The 27,261-nt window shown below is 39.5% G+C and overlaps 1 protein-coding gene across 5 annotated transcripts in view; it reads left to right on the top strand.

Annotated features, from left to right (window-relative positions):
- arhgef9a (Cdc42 guanine nucleotide exchange factor (GEF) 9a) overlaps positions 1-16,394 on the top strand; it is a 317,786-nt gene extending 301,392 nt beyond the window's left edge. For all 5 annotated transcript variants that reach the window (XM_048544087.2, XM_048544086.2, XM_048544089.2 and 2 more), the window contains one exon: positions 3,268-16,394. In XM_048544087.2, the coding sequence (XP_048400044.1) occupies positions 3,268-3,449 (182 nt within the window). In that variant the 3' untranslated portion in view covers positions 3,450-16,394. The remainder of the gene's footprint in view (positions 1-3,267) is intronic.
- Positions 16,395-27,261: the final 10,867 nt, after the last annotated feature.

Raw genomic sequence — 27,261 nt, 5'->3', positions numbered from 1 at the left:
CTACTGACTGACTGGCATTGGAGCTTTGGTTGGGTGACCCCAGGACCTTTGCATCTTGAGGGCCAAGACTTCTGAGTGTGTCCTGCTCAGAGGCTGGTGTCCCTCTTCGGCTTGAAAACTACAGGGCTGACGGTGGAGATAGGATGCAACTGGGGATGCTTGGCTTCCTCTAGAGTATCCTGAGAGGAGACTTCTGGGTGATTTGTTCACCCTCCTCCTCCTACTGGCATCCTTCAGTCTCCTTGTTGGGAAGGGGCATCGTAGAGTGAAATCAAGGTTCCTCATTTTCCTGTCACCTTGCTAGTGATGCTAAGCACAATGGTTAGAACAATGAAGTGCAAGTCTGTGTGCATTTTCAGCAGATACATAGAGTGCTGGACCTGGCTGTCTATGGCAGTTACCAACCTGTCCATGTCAGCAGCCAGATATTTATATGACTGAGGCAGTAGGCATGACTGCAGTCATGCTACCTTTGTGTCAGGTTGCTGAGTGACCACAGCAAATGTACCCACTGTTCCTGTGTCTACTTGCACATTTTATGATGTCACAAATTGCCAGAAACATTGGTTTCTTTCTTGCCTGGGATTGAGCAGGTGCCTGGTATCTGACAGTTCTCTGAGTGCCAGCAACCGTACCATTTCTCCCTTGACCAACTGAAAATCCATGACAGTGATGTGCTCACCAGCAGGTGCTCCCATCTCTAATCTAATCTGTGGCTAAAATACCTGCAGGAGTATGAGTGTCTAAACTGGCTGAGGGTGCAGAAGGCAACATTGTCAGCACTGTCCCTGAGACATCTGTGCTCCCTTTCTCACAGTTGGGGCAGGAGATATATTGCAGGAATGCCGCCTTAAATGCAGAGGCTATGCTAACACTGCTTGTACCTGCAGGAGATAAAAGAGAGAATATGTTGTAAACAAGGAGGGGATATTCTGGCAAGTTAAAATTTTCATTATATATGTAAACGATTTGGATGTGAATATGGGAATTATAGTTGGTACATATGCTGATGACACGAAAATAAGTGGTGCAGTGGACAATATAGAAGGCTATCTCAAAGTATAACTGAGCCTTGATCAGATGGGCCAATGGGCCGAGGAGTAGCAGATGGAGTTTTATTTAGATAAATCTGAGGTGTTGCATTTTGATAAGGGAAACCACTGCAGGACTAATACAGTTAATTGTAAGGCCCTGCAGAATGTTGCCAAACAAAGAGACCAAAAGATACAAGTGCATAGTTCCTTGAAAGCGTGGCCACATGTAGACAGGGTGGTGAAGACGCCATTTGGCACACTTGCCTTCATTGGTCAGAACATTGAGCATAGGAGTTGGGACATCATGTTACAGCTGGACAGGATATTGGTGGGGCCACTTTTAGAATACTGCGTGCAATTCCTGGGGCCCTTCATAGAACGGATGTTGTTAGACTTGAGAGTGCGCAGAAAAGATTTACAAGGATGTTGCCAGGACTGGAGGGTTTCAGCTATAGAGAGAGATTGAGTAAGCTAGGTCTTTCTTCTCTGTATTGTTGGAGACTGAGGAATGACCTTATAGAGTATATAAAATCGTTAGGGTCATGGATAGGATGAATAGCCAAGGTCTTTTCCTTGGCTGGGGTGTCCAATCGTAGAGGGCACATGTTCAAGTTGAGAGGGGAAAAATTTTAAAAAGGAACTGAGGGGTAACTTTCTCACACAGAGGGTGGGGCATGTATGGAACAAGTTGCCAGAGCAAGTGGTGGATGCGGGTACAATTTAAAAGGCACCTGGCATATGAATGGTAAGCGTTCAGAGGGATATGGGCCAAATGCTGGTGAATGGAACTCGGTTAGATTGGGATGCCTGGTCAGCATGGATGAGTTGGACTGAAGCGTCTGTTTTCATGCTGCGTGACTATGACTATAACACATTCACAGTGAGGCTAATGAGAGATCAGCATAACAAGGGAAAATGCTTCTTACTTGGTTGCTGGCATATGATATTTCAATGTCTTCATGAGACAATCCCAGCCCTTGTCAGCAACAGCCAAGATCCTCTCTTCATGTGAAGTGAGAAGCTGAATACCTGGACCCCTTCTCCCATTGTGATTCTTTTGCCCCTATTATGGGCAGTTTCACCTGCAATGAGAACAAAGTTGAGATGAAAATTGGTGCCATTGCTGTCAGTAATGGTGGAGTTAAGTTGGTGAAGTGACTCAACTGAATAAAGAGGCAATGTAGAGGCCACGAAGAGTTAATATGTGAGGGCTCGGAGGCATGAAAGTGAGTGAGGGACCATGTGCATGAGAGAGTGAGAGTGGGAGTACATGAGTCTTGCTGGCAGGTGGGTGCAGTAGCAATAGAGTGAGTGTAAGGTAGCACAGACTAGATGGTATCACTCAGCCTAGTGGAGTAGAGGAGGTCACTGATAGTCTCCATGGGCATTCCTCTGTAAGGTTGAGACCATAATAATGATTGGGCGATTTTGGTAAGCTTTTTGGTAAGCTATATCAATGACACACTGTTTCTTTTGAGCCTTACTGTAACACTTAGGTATCTACTGACTCCAAAAACCTTTTCCGGAGATCTGATTGCACAGCTATCTAACTGAGTCCTAACTATACAGAATAAGTGTGTTTAACACTAAATAAGAAACAAGGAAATGTGATCTGGAAATCTGAAACAAGTTCAGAAACTGCTTGAAAAACACGGCAGGTCTGACAGCACTATGAAGAGACAAACAGAGCCAATGTTTCAAGTCTAGAATGACTCTTCTTCAGAATTTCTTTAGAGCTACTGTGCCTGCAATTCACCAGCCTTATTTACTACACAGTACATTTTCACTTACAACTACCATGAACTCAGTTTAGGTCTTATTGTGTGTTTTTGTTGCATTTCTTCACCTAATACATTACAATTTGCTGGGACTGTGGTGACGGTAGTCATGGCTTTCAATTGAGAATCGAAAAGCACCCGACAAGAAAAAACAATTCAGGACTACAGGGAAAGTGTGGGGGAGTGAGGTGTAGATAAATTGCACTTAGAGATACAGCACAGATTTAGTGGACCTGTGGTCTCTTTCTATGGTGTAATTATTACATGTGAAGCCATAACACTTGATCCAAATTACATTCACATCATTAGTGACATTGGTGTGAAGTAAAAACACTTTTCAATGGTCTTACCGTTGTCATTCTAAATACATGTTTGGCTAGCTTTTTGATATTGTATTCTGAAGAGAATTCAGTATAACTTGTAATATAACCTGATGCTTTTTTCTCTCATTTCAGGAGTGAACTACACAAGGTCATTACCTCCCTCATACCCAGCACCCCCGGATCCTGTCCACCAGAGAAACTTCATGCTCACTGATGGTATCCCTCAGGGGTCAATGTATGAACTAACGGAGCCCAAACGCAGCCAGTCTCCATTCTGGCAGAACTTCAGTAGGTTAGCACCATTTAAAAAGTAACAGGCCATGTTATTATGGGAGGACCTAGCCCTTGTCGATTTCTCCTGGCAGTTAAAAACAAAATGTGGACCAACAAACAATGTTTGGATCATGGATATAGGTGATTAAACCATCCACTGACATCTTCCCTACTGAGCCTTGGTTCAAAGCAACATTTTAGCTAATTATTTCTTAATGTGGGTTCAACTGTTCAAAAAACATACAGTGTGACAACAGAAGGTCAGAAAGGAATACTGAAATTCAGACTCAAACTTCATTACATTATTTCATTTGTGATTATGTGAACTTAGGTGTGCTCTTCAGTGCACTGTAATGCAGCTGTACACAGACACACATGCACACACACAAACACATATCTATGTGTATATATTCATGTAATATGTATGTGAGTGAGCGTGTGTGTGTGTGTGTGTGTGTGTGTGTGTGTGTGTGTGTGCATTTATCTTGCTTCTGTTACTCTAAAAGCTTATTACATATGTATTGGAGTGTGAATGTTTTATTGCTTGATTAGTTTTACATAAGCTACTACAGATGTTTTAATAACAAACAATGTAGCCACACTTTTGATGATTTATTATATATCCATGTAGATGACATGTTATACCAAGTGAACAATCCCAAACTCCATTTGAAGACACAAGAGTTTGAGAACGCTGGACTACTAGTCATTATGTTAAGACAACATTTCTAATGCCACTCATGGGGTTTGTAGTTATTCACAAGATAAGATTTAACTGACAGGACCACTTCTTCACTATCTCTGTACTTAACTGGTTAGAAGCCAATTTTATTCCTCAATACAAAAAATTGTTCAACACAATGGATATATAATCATTATGTTTTGACCATAAAATTAATTGTTTAATATAATTAACAATATTTGCTATGTTTTAATACACATTTGTTTCAGCATTATACTTAATATTTAATAAGGCTCAACAACTGATCCAATTGCATTTTATATTGTGTTGGAAGATGTGGTGTAACATCAACAAGTCATTTCAGTAGTCAGTTTATCCTTTCTTCACCTTGTGTATTTTTGGACATTTGCCAGCACTTCCACAGGAACAGCATCTGATTGAACCATCAGATTGATATGATGTGATAACTTTACAATATCTCTGGACTATTTTAACTGAAATGTTTGCAATTCAGTGGCGCTGTGTGGATTAAACAGTGCACTACACAGTAGATCACAAACTATGTTCCTGAAGGAGTCATTACAGATTAAGGAGTTAAGTTATCTTTAAATATTGTCCTACAAAAATGTTTTGTGCCACAAGTGATGTAAGCATTTGTTTTGTGATGTGCTAAAATTTCATTATTTTGCATTTCCAATGCACTTGATGAAATAATACGTAGTATAGAAATGGTGAAATAGCCAATCTTTTGAAATAATAATGAACATTTTTATAGAATTACAGAGCTACTTTTCCAATAATCATAGCTAGATATTATTTTCTAACAATCTAAATAATTAAATATTTATTAAAATAGTGCCAAAAATATAGAAATAAATTCAACAAAGAAAACCTAGTTAGTATATGATTCAATACACAGGCACTTAGCTAAATGAGGGTCAATCACCATCAACTGACAGATTGCTTATTCTGTGCTAGTGCTGCATAAAGGTTGTTGGTGCCCTGTAACTAAAGTAATTAGCTAAAACCTGTTTAATCAAGAAGGTATTTTCTCAAACTGAAGATACAGTCCTTCAGGTATATGTTATTGTGATCCATTTAGGAAATTTAGTGGCTTGCTTTTGTTTTGCTTTTACTTATTGAATTATTAAAGCCCAAATTACTTAGTTTCATTGTAATTGCTGTGGTATTTGGCCAACCATATTCAAGCTCTTTGCTCAGGTAAATTTCAGAACGATGTGCCATATAAACTAGTGATGGACTGGTACATAGTTCCACTAATCCAGCTCTTTTTGATGATTTTCAGTATGTGACTACATTGGTAAGGATATCAGATACTGTTCAAATATAGTTGGACCAAATGTGAAACTACCGATTGAAATTGGTGATTGACATTTTAACACAAACCAGGAGAGCTTTAAACAATATGAAGAAAAAGGCCAAGGCTTCTGTGCTGTTGTATTCTGAGGGCAAGCAAACACAGTCATTGCTTTTTTATTTAGCATATGGTCAAATGATGACATAGAATGACTCAAATCATGCCTGTGCATTTTCATTTAAGGCCCTCCATTTTTGTCATTTGACTCGGGCACTGGACCGGAGGTTTCTCAGGGGAATATTGGCCAGAACACTGATCTTGCAAGTTAATGCTCTTTGTAATAAGTGACCAATTGATCTGCATTGCCCAGAAAGCCAAATGAGATCTAAATTCAAAATCATGAACAAAGTCAGCACCCCTTACGTACCATAAGTCAGTGGTCTCAGTGTTGGACTGGAGTGCAGTGTGAACAGATAGGAGTGCAATATGTCCAGTAAAGAAAAGGAGAGCTAGTGCTGGGCTAACCAGAACTATTATGATAAATAACATTATGAAATTATCACTTATCATGTTTACAGGGATGGAAACTGGTTGCCACTGATGATTTGATAGATATTGATAAGCCATCATTGCACTTTTTGCTGAACTTATCCACAACTCTTAAGAAAGAAAAATGAAAATTATCTGTCACCCTCATGCAGAATATAGGTTCAGTTATTACTATAGTTTCCCTCAATCGTCTAATTGGTAAAATCTCAACCAGTGAAATACTATGCCATTCATAGTTTTGATTGTTGGTCTGTACTGACTGACGTTGTTAGGTCATCAACCTTGGGCTCCAACCATTCAACTCTACCCTGTAATATTTGTGAGAAGGTGCACATATGCAGAGCTCAGATAAGAGCAGATTAATCTGCTGACACTCATTGACTAGGTTCTTCTGTGAAGAATAACCTTTTAGCAATGAAGTTGAAGACTGCTAAACCTTCAAGTACATGGTCCATTGATAATACTTGCAATGTTCTGAGAATAAAAAAAAATGTTGAAGGTATGTTAAACTGAATTAATTGCTTGCTCTTTGTTTGAATATGAAATGAGATGTCCAGAAAGTTAAGGTGGAGGTGCGGTGGAGTTGGAGACTGCTCACCCCACCTGCAAGAAAAGTCTGCTGCGAGCCAATGGACAAAAAAAAGGCCATCCTGCATCCCTAATATGCTGCAGAAACCTGTCGTGCTGGGGAGTCGGATTTTGGTCTCTCACTGGAGAAGAAGTTCCACCCTCTGGGAATTTGGTTCTGCAGCAACTCCAACAGATTTGGCAAAGCTCAGTGGTGGGCACCACCAAAACGCCAGGAAAGTCTGCAAAAGAGACCTATGTGCCAAAGTGAGGCAAATCCAGAGGTATTGAAAAGCGAAGTGTTTGTGACCTTATGGAGTGACACCATGAGAGTATAGGTTGGGTTTGAAGTATAGCAGGTAGGAACAAAGTGAGGAAGTTATTCTCTAATCAGGGGGTGATGGAAGCCTTGATGAACAAAAAGCACCCTCCAAAGATTTTATATGCCTTCCTGTCATCTCAAAACTTTAAAATGAAAGGGCTACCACTACTCACCTGGCTGCCAATTTCCAAACTTATTACTGCATATGCAGGGTCAGGAGGTTGATTGAGCTTTTCACTAACGCAAATGACCTTGTATTTATTATTATATAATGAACAGACTTTTGACTTCAGCAGCCTCTCAGTGATGGGGTTGAGCTGGGATGGGTGCAACATTGTTGGGATGGCCATCCAAACTATTTCATGTACCCCTCAGGCTAAAAACACATGGAGTATTGGCACATAATTTCCAGCCCAAGTTTATAATTTCTCCACCCAGCTAACTTTGCCTCACTTCGAGTGTAGTCATCCACGCTCATGAGAGCAACTAAAAGAAGTCCGTAGCATTTTTTTTGATCAAAATATCTCAGGGCAAAGTATTCCATGCTTGTAAGCATATAAGTGATGCCATTACGAACCATTATTGTACCAAATTGTCACAAAGTAAATCCTTCAATTTTGCTTCATGGTGTTAACATAATGGATCAAAGTTGCATCTTCCAAACAGGTGAATACAGCTTCCCGTATCATACTGTATTGTACAGTTGCTCTTGGGTCGTCATGTACATCATAATACATCATAGTACTCTGTTTAATCTTGACACTAGAAAAATGCCATACATGGCATTTACACAAACATGCAGCCATAAATCAATGTAAAATGTTTCCACGATTTAATGCAAATCATTGACACGCATTCTGTGTAGCAGTAGAGTTGCTGTTATGAAAAAAAACTTCAAATTAACTTGCATGGGAGTGTTTCCACCTTCCAGTTCCTGTGGAACTAAAGGTAAAACTGCCAAATTTTCTTTCTTGGTTTATAGTCTCATTCAAGAAATGTGTGATGATTGAAGGCATGATACCATTATCTCAAAATTGTCAGTGCAGCACTATCGAGAATCGATTCTGAACACTGCCAATTCACATAAACAGAAGACTGAACATGTGAACAAATTAAATGACAAGTTCAGGGGAGTGGTAGGGGGTGGGTGGAGGTGGCTGTCAGTGGACAGAGAGATGTGAAGTTTGGAATTCTCTAATAATTCACAAATTCAGGCAGAAGAATTACCATTAAACAGATCTTTTATTTCTGAAAATAGTTATAAAGTAATTAGGGTTACAAGGTGCAGGAACAATTCTTTAAAAGGCCAAGTCAATTAGAATTATTGTATTGAACAAGACCAATGGTTAAGTTATAAACTCTTACCTTTTTACAACATGTTGTGTAGTTATAGACACTGGATTTGTAAATTATGTCAAATTATTCACGTGTATTGTTGCGAAATGGTCTGAGAAAGCCATCTCCTTGAACTAGCAAAATAAAGCGACACTAACTGCAATGTCCAATTACATAGTTATAATAGTACAACCTAAGCAGCCTCTACGGTCTTAAAATAAATAGGACTTTCTTGTGATTGATGTGCATGTCCAAATGAACCATGTTCAATATAGAAATATGATTCTCACTACCATATTGTAATACTCCATGAAATGGGTGATAAATTGAGTAACAAAACAGTCCTGTTGGAGCTAATAGTGTAACATGAATTAGTTGGAATGAAGGCTGTAAGCAAAATTCATAATTTAGCTTGGGCCTGTAAAATATCAGCATTTTGCTCAGAATTTTATTTCTACATGTGTACAAATTAGTTGTAATGGGATTATATCATGGGTTTGCCCAATTTGTTTTTGTATAAGTGTTGTTCAAATTTGAGAAACAATGCATGCATGATGCCATTGGATGCTATGCACGGTCTCACTGCTGTTTTTTGGAACACACATGACATTGATTGATAACTTTTAGAGAGTGATGCACTACCAGTAAATAAAATGTAAGTTCAAATCCTGGCTTCTTGTTGCAAGAGAAACCATAGCATGGTAAAATCACCAGTAAAACATGACGTTAGATATTAATTGCTACCAACTTAAACAGGTCTGAGATTCCTATGTGAATCATACTATTGAAGTGTAGGATAATATTGACAGATTGAGATCTAACCAATAAGCTCCAGCAGACTAGAGCTTACTTTCTGATGTAGAAATGGCCAATGTTATAAATGAAAGGGTCATAAATGGACTTTGTTAGTACGTGGATGTAGATAGGTTTGTAAAATTAAACATTATCTTTCTTGAAAATAACTTTCTCTTGAATATAGATTCACTTTAGTTTTACTCACTCATGTAGAATACAGCTGAGATAGTCCCCTAATGTATAAATATATCTCCAGCTCACTGTCATTTATCCGAAATTTACTGTGACTGCGGTTAGTCCTTATCAGTTTATGTACACTTGTATTATTGATTCTCTCATATGAAGACTTATTATTAAAAACAGACATCTAATTACTATCATTTACCTATTAATTATTAAAAAGACCTACAATGTGTTGAAGAATAATTTTTAGGTATCCACTGGTAGAGGAGCAGGATTTTATGGAGTACTGGCAAATTGTCGCTTGTCGAGTTGGAAGTCTTACTTGCTGCAACTGCTTTTCTTGGTGGTACCATACAAAGTTGGAACATCATAAATGAAACAGGGTGGCTGAAGGGTCTTGCTGTAGCTGGTTCACATATGGCACATTACATCTGGAAGTTAGAAAAGTTTATTACTAAGACAATATACTTACTTTTTAAAAATAATATAGATTTTCTGCTACAGTTATATAAAATTAACACTTATAGTTGCTCCATATAATCTTTTAGATAGGTATCATTTGTTTAAATTCAAACTTTTTGATTGAGGTATTAAAAATGTTCATAAAAGATTCCTTCCCCTGCCATTTAATCAACAATTTTGGTCCTAGTTAATGCTCCTGTTCAAACAGCAGTCAGAAATCCAGTATAAATATCTTAACAAAATAGTTACTATCACACAGTACACCAGCCTAGATATTTTAATTGCCTCAGTTAACAAGCACATCATCAGTTAGAAAGCTTTAATGGTAAAGTATTCATAATATATTCTCTCTCTAACAGCCTAAATAGTGATACCCTCATTCTCTATACTACAAGAGAAGGTTCTACAAAAGCTTATTTTCTCTATATTAGAGCTATAAATTACCATGAGAAGTTTAGGAATTGAAATAATTAGTTCTAATAATTAATTTATGCAACATATTGTTTTTGTGATTCATGAATGAATTTATGGATAAATTCTAATAATGTCAATTGGACTGATTGGCTATAATATTGGAAAGAATTTCTCCAATGGAAAAGTAGATAAAAGTAATGACCTACATTGTCCCAAGGTCCCAAAATTGATGGGTGATCTTAAACAGACCAGCAAATGGAGTGCTGCATTTGGTCTCAGCACCCCGTACCTCTAAAATTATTTAAATATGAATGACAGCAAAATTAGGGTTGGGCCAGAAAGCTGATGGGGATGATCTGCACATGAAACTAATCTGCTGATAGCCACACCACTTCCCATTACAGAATGCCTACTTGGACCAGACAGTAATGGTATGGTATTCTATGCTGAAGGTTGGTACCTTTTATTGGGGAGAAAGGTTTGCATCTTTAAGAGCACATAAGGAGAATTCCAGCAGAGGTTTGAATGCCAGTATTTGGTCCACATTAATTTTGTTGAAGCTGTTGCTCATGTAGCCCTTAAATAACATTTCATTTATTAATAGCTAAATTGTTTCCCACAGCGTTAGAGAATAACAATTATTTTCTTTGATATAACTCTCAATTTCACTGTAAGGTATTTATGAATTTTTAAGCATGTTAGACAGATTCTGACAAAAAGAAACCTACAGTTAGCTAGATGAAGTAAAGTAATCTATTCTCCTGCAACAAACAAACCTTAACTGAACAGAGCATCTTGTAGTACAGTAGCAATGTTCAGGTTGAAGCCTCACTTAAGAATGGGACAGTCGCAGAGGTGCGTGATTACATGTCTAAGCAGGTTAATTAAAAATACAACAAGCACTAACTTGCGTATTAGAAAATACTTCCATAGTTTTCAGCTCCTTGGCAGATTACCAGCATAATTAGAAAGCAGACAGTGATGGTGTTGATCAGACACTAACAACTATTGATGGGCTTGATTAGACACTTGTCTCCTACCTCTGTAGCCTAGGTTTAAAATCAACCTAGCCTGCTGAATAGCAGGATATTGTTCTCTTTTGTCTTTTGCCTGTAAAGGTCCGATATAAGATAAAGTTGAGTACTTTCAATTCATTTACTGTATTCACAACATAAAACTGTCCCAAAGTAGCATTAACTGACTGAAATGTGTGTGTGGGGAATGGTAGCAGTACAGTAAAGGCTATTATTCTGAGGTTTGAACTGAGGCATATTATTAGGCAGATTGGAGCGAGATTTGCTTGGCGTATATACTTGTGAATAGATTGTGAAAAGTATGGTGGAAATTACTGATTCTGATCATTTATTTAGCAATCCCAGAGTTACATTTAACTTGTTTCAAGTTTCTAGTGTGAAAACACAGGAGTTCATTAATTTCTTACCAGCTGGTGGCAAAATAAGACACTGGCAATTTCAACTATTGGGCTTCATTAATATGCAATCGGCTAGCTGAAATTGGGCATTGCGCAGCTTGAGTCCTGTGAAAAATCCTTATCTGCTCATTTATAACATTGATGAGGAGAAATTATTTCTCTCGAAAGGATTGTGAAGCTGTGGAATTCACACCCCCAGAGTGTGGTGAATATGGGGGCATTGAGTGATTTTAAGGAAGACACAGACAGATGTTTAATTATTAATGGGTTAAAGGGTTTTGGAGAGTGGCCAGGAAAGTGGAGTAGAAGACAAGGTGAGATCAACCATGATCATATTCAATGGTGTAGCAGGCTTGATAGGCTGACTTGCTTGATAGGCTGACTCTTGCTCCTTGTTGTAATGTTTTTATAGGTGTGGAAATAGGAGCTAGTCAGAAAGCATCACATGATAGGGAACAAATGGAGTCTGAGGCAGGTTAAGTCTCACCTTGCCTTCTAGGTGCTGCTCCTCCTGGACTCAGAAATTGAAGTAAATTACTTGTGTTAAAGGGTCTACTTTGCTTTTGATCTTCTCACAAAGCCCAAAGGCTTCACTAATTCAATCAAAATTCAAACTGTATTTGTGGTTTGCAATTCTGGTCTGACTCCAATCTGTTTATTTATAAAAGGATTTAGTCATTACAGCCATGCCAGCAAAAATCATCAGCAGTGAGACCAGGATTGGACATATTTGCTCAAACACAAGCAGGAAGTTCAAAATAAGAAGCTTCCTATCATATTTTCTACACAATCAATATTAAAAATAATTATCTAAAAGTATCTTTAAAATTGATATTTTTTCATCAAACTATCACACTTGATTGCAATGTTCCCTTCATCAAAGGCCATCATTGGAAACAACTATCAATTGATTGACCAAATTAATTTAGACACCAGAAAGAAAACATGAATTGGATATATTGCATTGCTGGTGAATGCCAGATGCTGGGCATGAAATATTTCTGCTGTAGTTTAGCTCTGTGGCCTTTCTACTTGACATGAAACCTAACTGTGATGAATATTGACTCCCAGGCTTCCCAGTAGGATCTGTTTCAGCGATTGCAATCAACTGCAAATCTAGCTGAATTCGCCAATCTGCATTAGTCACACACTTGATTCAACCTTCTTAAATTCTCTTTCTTTATGTTATTTTAATTAAAATCAGGATGCAAAGTCAAAACAAAAGAAAGTTTTGACAGGAAGATTTATTGTGTTCATTCATACCCAAATTGGACACATTTAAAGTGTCATTCGCGAACATGTCCATAGGGTGATATGTCCTTCAGAAGATAACATGGATTAACAAGACAAAAATAACAAATGTAATCTGATCGTTCTTTGTTTATTGACAAAAATGCTAAATTTTGCTGTGTTTTATGTAGAATGGGTTTCCTTGCCTGTAATGGTGTACGTCATGACAAAAATAATAATTTGCATGTCATAATGTAATTTCTCCTCCATTTTATTGAGAAAATAACATCCGCAAGTTCATTTAACACCAGTGTACTTGATGTAGTGATTCTGGTAAAGTACAGGTCTGCAGGATACCACTTTTAAGAGTATTGGTTTTGATGTGCAGTGATTTCTCTGTTAAATTCAAGCTTCTTTTAAAAATCATAAAGGTACATAGGTTCATGAGGAAAGGGAAACATGTCAGTTTTGAAGAGCAGTTCCCAATAAGTAACATTAAGAATGGGTGCTAAATTACAGTGCTTACCAGACCTGCAATATGAAAGATCAGAAGTTGCATACAATTTTCTGAATTTTGCAACAGCCGTGCCACTATCTTCCCCTAAACACTGCTGGAAGAATGAGTTTCAGACATACCCCTCCCCCACCTCATTCCCCTCACCATGTAAAGTTATAAAAGTCTATATGTAAGCTTGGTGCTGTAATGTTGGAAAAGATACAAAAATGTTCTTTCTATTTTGTTTATTAAATTTAGACATAAGAATTTTGTAACTTTTGTGAATGTTTGTCAATGTTGTTCTACATGCATTAAAAACTGTCTTGCAATTAAAAAAGGTAACAGCTGATTTCCAAAGGTTTGTTTTTAAAGCCTTGTTGCTTTTCATAAAATAGAACATTTGTTGTTTGTGTAGAGATTGTGCAGAACACAACCTGTTCTATTCCCCAAAAAAAAATAATTTGGTTGTTTATAATTGTGTCCATGATGGGGTCAATGGTTATCTGTGATTGTGAACTCAAAATGAAATTAAACAGCTGCAATAGAGCTCGAAAATATCAATGCACATTTCTTGTGAAATTGTAATAGCTCTTAAATTTTGATGCCCTTTCACAGAGACCCCTTCAGAACCTTCCAGATAAGTGATATAGAGAATTTCCCATTTTCCCATGGGTTCAGAACAAACAATTCTATTATTGGTTTAAATTTTATGAGAGGAAATTCCCTCAACTGATCTATTGATTAGTTCACAAGTTGGTCTTAAAAAGCAGAAGATCCAAACACTATGGTGAGGTAATTTAGGAAATAGGTCTGGGATTGTAATGCCGTAAAGTATGATGAGTAAATGTTGAGTGAGGGCAGTACTGACTGGGCTTTAATAATTCGTGCAGTTGAATACCTTGCTGTGAGATTATCTTGTCTCATATCTGATGAAATAATACTGGAAAGTTGCCTGTGTCCATCAACTGTACCCTAACAGGAGTCAGTATCACGAGGACTGGAGAGTAGAGAAGAGGAAGAGAAGAAATGAAAGAAAACCAAGTTGCTGAACTTCATGTTGGCACTTAATGATCTTACGTAAGTTATTGATAAGTGTAGACATAAAGTGATACAATTCAAAACACAATTATGTCATAGTCACTTACTATCAAAGATTATTGGGAGTATACAGTAAAGTGGAATTGAAGCCACAATCAGATCAGCTATGATTTTGTTGAATGGCTGAGTGGGCTTGAGGTCCCAATGACCTACCCCTGTATCTAATTCATATGTTCCTATGTATGTATGTATGGCCCATATAATTATTTGGCCATTTCAAGGTTGTACAGTATAGACAAAGCAGATCACATATGAGGTGTGCATTTAACAGTCATAAAATGCAAAGTACATATCAACTACTGAAGGGAAGATTAAAATTCAAAATTCCTTTAAAATCAGATAATGCCTTTAAAAAATTTATTGACCTTGTTTCTTGCTGGATATTTGATTGCATTTTGTGAAATAATGATCATTAAAATATGAACAACCTTCCATCTGATAAAACTTGGTTTATGTTTTACAATATTGCTGCTTACTGCTTTTCAGTACTTTTATGAAAGCCTTTGGGTGTTTTTTTTTCCACAGCATTTAATTTTCTGTGTAAATAAGGAATGATATTTTTCTTTCACTGTTTACTTGGTTCTAGAGATTTTATTTTCCTTTTGTCTTATGGCCCTGTGTACGTATACTATAATGTTTGTGGCTGAACAATATTTTGTTATAGTTTTGTACCTGTATTGAAATCACACAATGTACACAATAAATGCTTTCAGCTACATAATGCATTGTATGTGCCTTTGCCACAAATAGTGGCTTAAGATCAGGTTTGTATTTGGCTTGTGCCTTTTCTTCCCTGAAAATGATGGTGTATTCTGTAGTAAAATTGTAGAAATCATTGTCACCTTTTACTGCCTCAGCCAGAAATCATTCTTCATGTGTGACTCTGACCTAAGTGAAATAGAATGTTAAACCTTCAGGCATGTACATGATTCTTGCCTTAACTGATATCCATAATTCATGCAAATTTCAGTAAATGTCATCAAACTGTAGGAAGCTGGCTTTGCATTCCCTCTTCCCAACGTTAGAACTTGTGACGCTGTGCTGCTTTTTAGCACCCCCATCTATTGCCACTACCAAAATTAACTCATTCACCTAAGTTTAAGCATGGATCTCTTTGGATCTGCAGGGTTAATTTACAAATTGTCTCCTATTCTACCATAGAGAATAGCTGCTTTGGAGAGATTTACATAAAATGTGATGCAGTCAACATACCCTCATGGTGTTAATAATTACAAGTCCAATTCTTATAAAACAGTATTTTATTCTACAAACGTTATCAATACTATAGTCACAAACTACATGTTATGTGCAAAACATAAATCAATTAGATTTCCTGTTAGATCTTTTGGGAACTATGCGACTGAAGATGGAAAACAATCAGTCTACACTCAATTCTTTGTTTATGCTAGCTGTGGTAATACTTAGGGCGCTTTGATTGCGTAATGGCTGCTGGGCTAAGGAAGGGTGGGGAATGTGACAGAATTCCTGTTGTGGATCACTATGCAATAACACTTGGATTTCACACAAGAGTGAAATCAGTCTGCACTTGAACAATCTGCTGTCACTCATTGTTAGTATCCACATAAGAGAAGTGATCACTTGGGCGTGATTGGAGAATTAGTGGGCTAGGAAACCCATCTCATCACAAAATCTGGACAATTTCAGAAGATGTGAAGAAAAAATTCAGGAGAAAAATCAATTTAGTTGTAAGCATGATTATTGATTTGAATTGACTTCACGATTGTGGGGAAATGATACTTGAAATTAGTCAACTAATGGCTTTAGAAATAAATTTAAAAGCCAATACCGGGGTCCAAACACTCATACAGCTTGTTAATGAACAACTGAAAATGTGCAAATATGATAATTTAATGGAGGATTGAAAAAACATAAAGGGAAACTTGATCAGTTTTTTTATGTTCTCTGAAGGCTAATGTTAAAAGATGGTCTGGTACTCTGCTAACCTTATTTAAAAATGTATACTAAATCTGAATTTCTCTCCTTAAAAACAGTCAATTAACATTATGGTGTGATGTGAAAATTCAAGATTACGAAGTGCAATAATAGCTACAAAAAATTGTTATATAAAGGAACTTGACATTTTCTTGTATTAATGACAACAGCTTTGAAATAATTAATTTTTATTGCACATTTTATTAGTATCTCAAGGTCTCTTGATAGGATGCAAGAAAGAAGTCCGTTGCCTGATAGGATCCCTTTTAGCTACAATCTTCTCATTTATATTTGGTCAATACAAATATGATCAGTGCATCTCTGAATATTATTTTTCTCATGAGTTGCAAATGTATCATTGCCCTATCCCAGGACTTTTATTTTGCCAATTTTTCCATGGAATACATTTGGAAATAGATACATTCATTTGTTGTGGTTTAAAACATGTTGTATTCATTTAAGATTGAAATAAGCACTGAAGAAGCTATTGGTTAATACAGAAAAGGTAGTTATTTTCCTCAAAGGCTGTAATCAATAAACAATTATTGGTTTGTCTCTGTAATTGAGAGACATCACATCCATTTATTGGGAAGTTATTGGTACTGGTTATTCACAAGGAGGCCTTTCCAGTTCTGAACTGAGGAGAAAAAGCTGAGGCTGAGCCACAGGCATTAAAGCCCAGAAAAGGCTACCAGAAGGTTAGAATGCTGCACTAGTTGCAAATTATTTTAATTATGGTCAAGCCACTCATCAGCGTGGAGAGACATAGTGTTTTCATTATTAAGTAAAGACAAGTTATAATGTTCTGAGTGAAGTTGTCCCTCACTCTGTATGTTTAACTTCTGTGAAATAAAACAATTTAACCACTTGTATCTGGCTTTATCTCACCAATAATTTTAAATGCAGACCAAGCAACCAATGAAAAAGCACCTGTATAGTTCAGAAAGGAAGGGATACTATTATTGCACCCATATATAGTTCGTGTGAATATGAGACACTGCAAATGTACCCCAAATATAAAATTTGCGATTACAGAAATGGTGCCTCCTAATGTACCCATAGAATATCTAAGATAAGAACCTAAAATGGTCCTGACCGGGGCAGCTGAAATACATTGGTGTCATTAGTGATATGTACTAATTAAAAAATTCAAGAGTACATTATAGTGATGTATCAGTATTGACTGGCCAGAAAAGCAGAAAGGTATACCCTAGAACTCTGTGGGAAGCTAGGGAAGTGATTTCTGGGATCCTTGCTGAGATATTTATATCATTGATAGCCACAGGTGAGGTGCTGGAAGATTCGAGGTTGGCTAATGTGGTACCACTATTGAAGAAAGGTGCTAAGGAAAAGCCAGGGATCTACAGACTTGTGAGCCTGGTGGGCAAGTTGTTGGAGGGAATCCTGAGGGATAAGATTTACATGTATTTGGAAAGGCAAAGACTGATTATGAATAATCAACATGGCTTTGTGTGTGGGAAATCATGTCTCACTAAGCTGAGAGTTATTTGAAGAACTAATGAAGAGAATTGAGAGGGCAAAGCGGTGAATGTGAACTATATGAACCTCAGTAAGGCATTCGACATGGAGATTGGTTAGCAAGTTCTGATCACATAGAATGAAGGAACTGAGACTGAGGTAGGATCTTGATTATCAAGGGGATCAAGGGCTATGGGGAGAAAACGGGAGAATGGGGTTAAGGATTTTATCAGCCATGATTGATTGGTGGAAAAGACTCGTGCCAAATGACCTAATTTCTGCTCTTGTGTCTTATGGTCTTATAGAATGGGGAGTAACTAGCTATTTGGATACAGAGCTGGCTTGAAGGTAGGAGGCAGAGGATGGTGATAGAGAGTTGCTTTTCAAACTGAAGGTGTGACCAGCGGTGTGCCACAAGAATTAGTACTGAGTCCACTGCTTTTCATCATTGATATAAATGATTTGGATGTGAATATAGGAGGTGTGGTTAGTAAGTTGGAGACGTAGTGGACAAGGAAGAAGGTTACCTCAGAGTACAACAGAATCTTGATCAGATGGGCCAATAGGTTGAGGAGTGGCAGATGGAGTTTAATTTATGTAAATGTGAAGTGCTTTATTTTGGAAAAGCAAATTGGGCCAGGATTTATTTACTTAATAGGAAGGTCCTAGGTAGTGTTGCTGATCAAAGATTCATAGTTCCTTGAAAGTGGAGTCACACATAAACTGGATAATGAAGAAGGCATTTGGTATGCTTGCCTTTATTGGTCAGTACATTGAGCATAGGAGTAGGAAGGTCATGTTACAGCTTTACAGGACATTGGTTAGGCCATTATTGGAATACTACGTGCAGTTCTGGTCTCCCCATAAGAGGAAAGATGGTGTGAAACTTGAAAGGGTTCAGAAAAGATTATGAGGCTCTTGCCAGGGTTGGACGTTTTGAGCTATAAGGAGATGCTGAATAGATTGGGGCTATTTTCTCTGGAGCATCAGAGGCTGAAGGGTGATCTTGTAGAGGTTTATAAAATCATGAGGGGCATGGATAAGGTGAACAGATCAAGATCTGTTCCACAGGGTGGGGAGTCTAAAAGTAGACAGCATAGGTTTAAGGTTAGAGGGGAAAGCTTTAAAAGGTAGCTCAGAGACAAGCTTTTCATGCAGAGAGTGGTGTGTGTATGGAATGAGCTGACAAAGGAACTGGTAGATTCTTTATAGAATCCGTAGTGTGGAAGCAGGCCCTTTGGCCCAATGAGTCCACACTGACCCTCAGAGCATCCCATCCAGATCCATCCCCCATAACCCACCTAATCTATACATCCCTGAACTCTACACGCAATTTAGCATGGCCAATCCAACTAGCCTGCACATCTTTGTACTGTGGGAGGAAACTGGAGCACCCAGAGGAAACCCACACAGACACAAGGAGAATGTGTAAACTCCACACAGACAGTAGCGCAAGGCGGGAATCAAACCCTGGTCCCTGGTGCTGTGAGGCAGCAGTGCTAACCACTGAGCCACTGAGCTGCCCTAGTATGGTACAGTTGCAACATTTAACAGGCATCTGGATGAGCATACACATAGGAAGGGTTTAGAGGGATATAGGCCAAATGCTGGCAAATGGCATCTAATTTATATTAGGATATCTGACTGGTGTGGGTGGGTTGTGCTGAAAGGCCTGTTTCTGTGCTGTATATGTCTATTAATTTAGGACTCTATGAACTAAATGAAATGATTGTCAATCCAGGAGAAAGACAGGTGACAGGCTTTCAGTTAGAACTAATGAAATTGGAGGCTGTCAAAGAGTAAGAATGTCAGAAACAGTAGGTGGAAAATTGCCATCTTTACGATGAGTGTGAACAACATGGAACTCGTGGTCAACCAGAGGTGGACGGTACGGAGGTACCGGTGTTGGACTGGGGTGGACAAAGTCAGAAGTCACACAATGCCAGGTTATAGTCCAACAGGTGTCTTTAAAATCACAAGACTTTGGATCCTAGACTCTTTGACAGGTGAAGGGGTGTGCCATTTCGCTACATCTGTTCTTGAGCTTTTAGAGAAATTACCTGCTTTAAGATGAAATCCAATTAGAGGAGTTGTAGAATCTGATGCCTATCCACGATTTTATTAAAGTCAAATCTTACTTCAGGTTTTATATAGGTAATGACATTGATAGTTTTATCTGAGAATTTGAATTGTTAATCAGCCAAAGATGCATCAGAACTGAATAGACCATGGACTCATGACTCCATGGCAAGAAATAGCAATTTCAGCAGTTTCCCGCATTGCTTCTTCCAAGTAATGATTGTGTAATTGGAATTATAATTTTAACACCAGAATCATATTAGGAAACATTGCAAACATCCACACAGTACAAACTGAGAAATGACTATGGTACCAAGGACCATCACTTTGAGGATGTGACTAGAAAAGTTGATGAGGGTCAAGCTGCGGATGTGGTGTATATGGACTTCAGCAAGGCATTTGATAAGGTTCCCCATGGTAGGCTCATTCAGAAGGTCAGGAGGAATGGGATACAGGGGAACTTAGCTGTCTGGATACAGAATTGGCTGGCCAACAGAAGACAGCGAGTGGTAGTAGAAGGAAAATATTCTGCCTGGAAGTCAGTGGTGAGTGGTGTTCCACAGGGCTCTGTCCTTGGGCCTCTACTGTTTGTAATTTTTATTAATGACTTGGATGAGGGGATTGAAGGATGGGTCAGCAAGTTTGCAGATGACACGAAGGTTGGAGATGTCGTTGACAGTATAGAGGGCTGTTGTAGGCTGCAGCGGGACATTGACAGGATGCAGAGATGGGCTGAGAGGTGGCAGATGGAGTTCAACCTGGATAAATGTGAGGTGATGCATTTTGGAAGGTCGAATTTGAAAGCTGAGTACAGGATTAAGGATAGGATTCTTGGCAGTGTGGAGGAACAGAGAGATCTTGGTGTGCAGATACATAGATCCCTTAAAATGGCCACCCAAGTGGACAGGGTTGTTAAGAAAGCATATGGTGTTTTGGCTTTCATTAGCAGGGGGATTGAGTTTAAGAGTCGTGAGATCTTGTTGCAGCTCTATAAAACTTTGGTTAGACCGCACTTGGAAAACTGCGTCCAGTTCTGGTCACCCTATTATAGGAAAGATGTGGATGCTTTGGAGAGGGTTCAGAGGAGGTTTACCAGGATGCTGCCTGGACTGGAGGGCTTATCTTATGAAGAGAGGTTGACTGAGCTCGGACTCTTTTCATTGGAGAAAAGGAGGAGGAGAGCGGACCTAATTGAGGTATACAAGATAATGAGAGGCATAGATAGAGTTGATAGCCAGAGACTATTTCCCAGGGCAGTAAAGGCTAACACGAGGGGTTATAGTTTTAAGCTGGTTGGAGGAAAGTATAGAGGGGATGTCAGAGGCGGGTTCTTTACACAGAGAGTTGTGAGAGCATGGAATGCGTTTCCAGCAGCAGCTGTGGAAGCAAGGTCATTGGGGACATTTAAGAGACTGCTAGACATGCATATGGTCACAGAAATTTGAGGGTGCATACATGAGGATCAATGGTCGGCCCAACATCGTGGGCTGAAGGGCCTGTTCTGTGCTGTACTGTTCTATGTTCTATGTTCTATGTTCTATGTACCGTCTTGTAGACTCATGGGAAATATGACTGAAAAGCAAATCTACGATGAACTGTCAGGATTCTTTCCCTTTAACATCAAGAGAAAGTTTTCTGTGTATATATTTCCAGATGATTTAAAAATCTGATCGCTTGAGCGTCAACCCCTCAAGCAAACAACCACAGATTACTAAAAATGTAATACCTTGATGATCGCCACTGGATTAATGCCGAGATGAAGATCAGTTGTCAGCTGCTCAGCCCACCTCAAGGGAAGAAAAGTCAGCCAACAGAAACTTGGTAGTATTTCTAAACTCACCTCCAGCTAACAGCATTCCCCATTGCTTGGGGGAAAAGGTTGGGTAGGAAGGACATGAGGGCTCTTACAAATTGAACTGCTTAAATGCAACCCATACTTACTATTCCCATCAGAGATAATGGGAACTGCAGATGCTGGAGAATCCAAGATAATAAGGTGTGAAGCTGGATGAACACAGCAGGCCAAGCAGCATCTCAGGCTTTTGTGCTCCTGAGATGGTGCTGGGCCTGCTGTGTTCATCCAGCTTCACACCTTACTATTCCCATGCCTGTTTCTATTTTTACACTGGCAGAGGGCATCTGTGTATCCTGCCTGGGATAATTAGAATGCTTGTAAACATACTTAAATCAGACTGTTTGTAGTATGAATGGGGGCTTGATTAACAATAGCTACACATGTTTCCAGGGTCAGGAAATTTGCACAATTCCCAGGACTAATGGGAATAATTTTAGGCATGGCCTCACCAAGGCCCTGTGTAACTGCAACGTCACACCCCTGCTTCTGTTATCAAAACATCTTGCAATGAAGGCCAACGTACCATTTGCCTTCTTTATCACCTGTTGCACCTGCATGCCTACCTTAAGCAACTGGTGCACAAGGGCACCCAAGTCCCACTGCACACTCCCCTCCCAATTTACAGCTATTCAGGTAGTAAACTGCCTTCATGTTTTTGCTTCCAAAGTCAATAACCTCACATTTATCCAAATTATACTGCATCTACCATTGATTTGCCCATTCACCCAACCTGCTGAGATCGTGCATCCTCATCACAGTTCACCCTCCCACTCAACTTGGTATCAGCTGCCACTTGGAGTTGTTACATTTTGTTCCCTCATTCAAATCATTTATATACATTGTGAATAGCTGGGTCCCAGCACCAAGTCCTGTGGCAGCCCCTAGTTACTGCCTGCCAATGTGAAAAGGACCCAGGATGAAGGGTCTAGGCCCAAAACGTCAGCTTTTGTGCTCCTGAGATGCTGCTGGGCCTGCTGTGTTCATCCAGCCTCACGTTTTATTATCTTGGAATTCTCCAGCATCTGCAGTTCCCATTATCATTAATTCCCACTCTTTGTTTCCTCTCTGCCAATCAGTTTCCTACCCATTTCAATACATTTACCCCACTCCCATGTGCTTTAATCTTGCCCATTAACCTCTAATGTGGGACCTTTTCAAAAGCTTTTTGAAAGTCCAAACATATGATTTAGACCGGCTTCCCCCCTTGTCAACTCTACTAATTACATCTTCATAGAATTCCAATAGATTTATCAAGCATGACTTTCTCTTCATTAATCCATGCTGACCCTGCCACTGACAATGGATTTGAGAAATTTTCCTACTACCAATGTTAGACTCACCGGTCTATGATTCTCAGTTTTCTCTCTACTTCCCTTTTTGAATATTGGAATGATATTAGCCACCCTCCAATCTGCAGGGACTGTTCCAGAGTCTATAGAATCCTGGAAGATGAGCACCAATTCATCCATTATTGCTAGGACTACTTCTTTAAGTAGTCTAGGATGCAGTATATCAGGCCTTTAGTCCAATAATTTTCCCAGCCCCATTTCCCTACTAATTTTGATCTCCCTCAGTTCTTCCCTCTCACTAAATCTTGCATCCTCCAACAACATCAACACTGACTGCTCTCTCCATGACTCCCTCATCTGCTCCACACTTCCCACTAGTCCCACCACACCTGGCATTTCTCCCTGACGACAGAAGGTGCTACACCTGCCCCTACATCTCCCTCCTCACCTCCATCCCAGGCCCCAAGAAAATCTTCCACATTAAACAGAGATGTTCACCTGCACATCTGCTAATGTGGTATAATGTATCTGCTGTTCCTGATGTGGCCTCCTCTACAGCAGGGAAACCACGCAGAGGCTTGGGGACTGCTTTGTGGAACACCTATACTCAGTTTGTGACAAACAACACTACTTCCCAGTCGCAAACCAATTTGACTCCCCCTCCCACTCCTTGGACAGCATGTCCGCCCTTGGCCTCCTCCAGTGTCACAATGATGCCATCCAAAGGCCGGAGGAACAACACCTCATATTCTGCTTGGGAACCCTGCAGCTCAATGGTCTCAATGTGGACTTTGCAAGCTTCAAAATCTCCCCAACCCCCTGACCTCATACCAAGACCAGCCCAACTTGCCCCTGCCACCTTGACCTGTCCATTTTCCCTCCCACCTACCCACCCCTCCCTCCTCACTGACCAACGCCCATCCCAAATCCCTACCTACTCATCTTACCGGCTCCATCTCCGCCGCCTTGACCTGTCCGTCTTCTCGCCACGTATCTTCTCCTTTATCCACCTTCTATCATTGCCTCCCCCCTCGCTAATTATTTCAGAGCCCTCTTCCCCTTCCCCATTTCTCAAGAAGGGTCCAGACCTGAAATGTTAACTTTTCCTGCTCCTCTGATGCTGCCTGGCCTGATGTGCTCATCCAGCTCCACACCTTGTTATCTTAGACTCCAGCATCGGCAGTTCCTACTATCTTTGAACCAAAGTATGTATTCAGTTCCTCAGCTAATCTTTGTCCTTATTATACATTCCCCCATTTCTGTCTGTAGGGGCCCTACATTTGTCTTTACCAATCTTTTTCTCCCAATGTAGCCATAGAAACTCATAGCATCAGTCTTTATGTTCCCTGTAAGCTTACTTTTGTACTCTATTTTCCCCCTCTTCTTTGCTCAATTCTCAATTGCTCCCAAACCTCAGATTTATTATGTTTCTTGGCCAATCTTAACGCATCTTCCCTGGATTGGATACTATCTCTCACTTTCTTTATAAGCCATGAATTGACCCTCTTGCCCATTTTGCTTTTGCAACAGATAGGAATAAACAATTGTTGCAGTTCCCCCATGTGTTCCTTGAATGTTTGCCATTGCCTATCCACTGTCATCCCTTGAAGTAACTTTCCCCAATTTTTCAAAGTCAACTCGTGCCTGATACCCTTGTAGTTTTGTTTATTAAGCTTCAGCACTATAGTCTCAGAATCAACAATCTCACTCTCCATCTTGATAAAAAAAATTCTATCATGTTATGGTCACTCTTCCCCAGTGGGTCTCGCACAGCTGGATAGGCAATGATTCCCTTCTCAGTACACAGCACCCAGGCTAAGATGGTCTGCTCTCTAGTTTGTTCCTCTACATAGCAGTCAAGAAAACCATCCCGCATTCATTCCAAGAATTCCTCCTCTACGGCATTGTGGCTAATTTGATTTGCCTACTATCACCCATGATCACCGATATTCCCTTATCATATGCATCTCTAATTTCCTGTTTAATGCCATTCTTGACATCACCACTGCAGTTTTGGGCATCTATATATGATACCTACTGATATTTTGTGCCCCTTGATATTTCTCAACTGTGCCTGTGCTGTGTTGTCGGAGCTAATATCCTTTCTCACTATTGTGTTAATTTTGTCTTTAATCAGAATGCCACTCCGCTACCTTTTCCTTTTTGCCTGTCCTTCCTAAATATTGAAAATCCTGGGACATTAGGTTCCCATCTATGGTCACCCAGCATCTACGTCTCCGTATTCCCACTTACATCGCATCTGTTTACATCTATCTGCACAATTAGTTCATCCACTTTATTGCAGATGCTCTGCACATTAAGGCACAAAGCCATTAAGATTGTCCTTTTAACAGTGTTTGACTTCTTATTTTGCTTAATAGCCCTGTTTGAGTTGTCCTTGGTCTCTCAACCTATCAGTTTTCTTATTTCCTTTCCTACCTTTTGTTTTTGTCCTTGCTGCCTTCTTCTCTGACTCTATACATATTAGTACAGCATATTAGTTTAAACCCTCCCCACTGCTTGAGCTAAAACTCCCCAGTGGACATCAGTTCTGAGGAAGGGTCACCAGACCCAAAACGTTAACTTTGTTTTTTTCCTTCACAGATGCTGCCACGGCTTTTCCAGCAGCTTTGTTTTGTTCCTATTTTACAGCATTCTCAGCTCTTTCGGTTTTTAAATCTGTCCCAGTCCTGCCTAGGTGTAACCTGTCCAATTTGTACAGGTCCCACCTCCCCCAGAACCGATCCCATACCCTCAGGAATCTGAAACCATCCCCCCTGGCACAGCTATCCAGCCACATATTCATCTGGTATATGCTGACATTTCTCCTGTGACTAGCACGTGGCACCGATAATAATCCTGAGATCACTACCTTTGCGGTCTGATTTCTTAACTTTCTTCCTAGTACCCTGTATTCCACGGTTAGGACCTCATCCCTTTTTTTTGACCTATGTCATTTGTACTGATGTGTGCCACAACCGCTGGCTGTTCACCGTCCCCCTTCAGAATGTCCTGTGCCCGCTCCAAGGCATCCTTGATCCAAGCACCAGGTAGGAACATTACCACAGCACCACAAGAATCCTACATCCCACCCTCTTCAATGTGTATCAAAAGTCTACTTTCCTGTGTGTCGCTGTGTGGGATATTTCAGGGACTTGCATAGAGATTACAGTTTTTGAGTGAACTGCCAAACAATACTTTGTAGGATATGAGTTGGCAAATTGGGAGCATAATCAACTAGTTGCTTGTTTACCCCACGTTTGAGTTTTGTTCTAAAAGCTTACCAGTGTAAAGACTTCTTACTAACCCACAGTGGTTCCTTGCCTGGTTTGAATTAGCTGCCACTGATGTCAACTTGTTTATTGCATGTAACAGTTTTATTCAATTCAAAGTGCTCCATTCAATTTAATAACTTCTATTCAGTTCAAAGTGTTGTATTCAATTCAGTAGTCTTACATCAGTTAATAAGCATAAAAGCAAGGAAGTGAAGCTACACTCAAATCATTGGTCAGACCACATTTGGAGTATTGGGACAAATATCGACTGTGCCTGGAGGACCATCAACTTGGAGAATGATACTCTTTGGTCTGCCCGAAGCTTGTTGGTCTTCCAGAATAAGGAGTTGACCCTAATTGAATGTTACAGACTGACACATTCCAAGCTCCAGGACAATGTGCTGAACAACGCGCTAAAGCTGCCACCAAAGTGCAATGGGGAAAGACCACTGTCTGAGGTCCTTCTGCCAAAGTTATATTGTGTTCTGTTCAGTAATTCAACTCTCTTGGCACCTCAAATATATGTAAATAATGTATTGTTCAAGTAAATCTCTTTAGTTTGTTTGGACGGAGTCAAACTCCAATATTTATTTGTTTCATTGATATGTTACTGTACAGAGCCGAATTACGTTTGTGACTCTGCACATAGGAAGAAAAATCCATACATACATCTACACAGAGTGCATCTTATGTCTCTCTGCTCCATTTCTTATGTATATACATAGGAACGTCACCACCTTCAAGTTCACCTCCTAGCCACTTACCATCCTGATTTGGAAATTTGCCACCATTCCTTCAGTGTCACTGGGTCAGAATCCTGGAACCCCTTCTATGATGGGTGTACTGAAATCAAATAATTGCACATGTTCAAGAAGGCAGCTTGCCATCACCTTTTCCAGGGAAACTGGGGATGGACAATGAATGCAAGCTCAGCTGGTGCCACCCACATTCCCATGACTGAATATAAAAATTAGATGAGGTGGTTTGGAGCCATGGAGTGGATGTGCTGCATTCAAAAACGTAGTTGGTAATCAATGAGA

This window comes from Stegostoma tigrinum, chromosome 15 (assembly GCF_030684315.1).
Source record: "Stegostoma tigrinum isolate sSteTig4 chromosome 15, sSteTig4.hap1, whole genome shotgun sequence".
Classification (NCBI taxonomy): domain Eukaryota; kingdom Metazoa; phylum Chordata; class Chondrichthyes; order Orectolobiformes; family Stegostomatidae; genus Stegostoma; species Stegostoma tigrinum.
The sequence above is the reverse complement of the archived record's forward strand: the minus strand, read 5'-3'. Positions and strand labels throughout refer to the sequence as shown.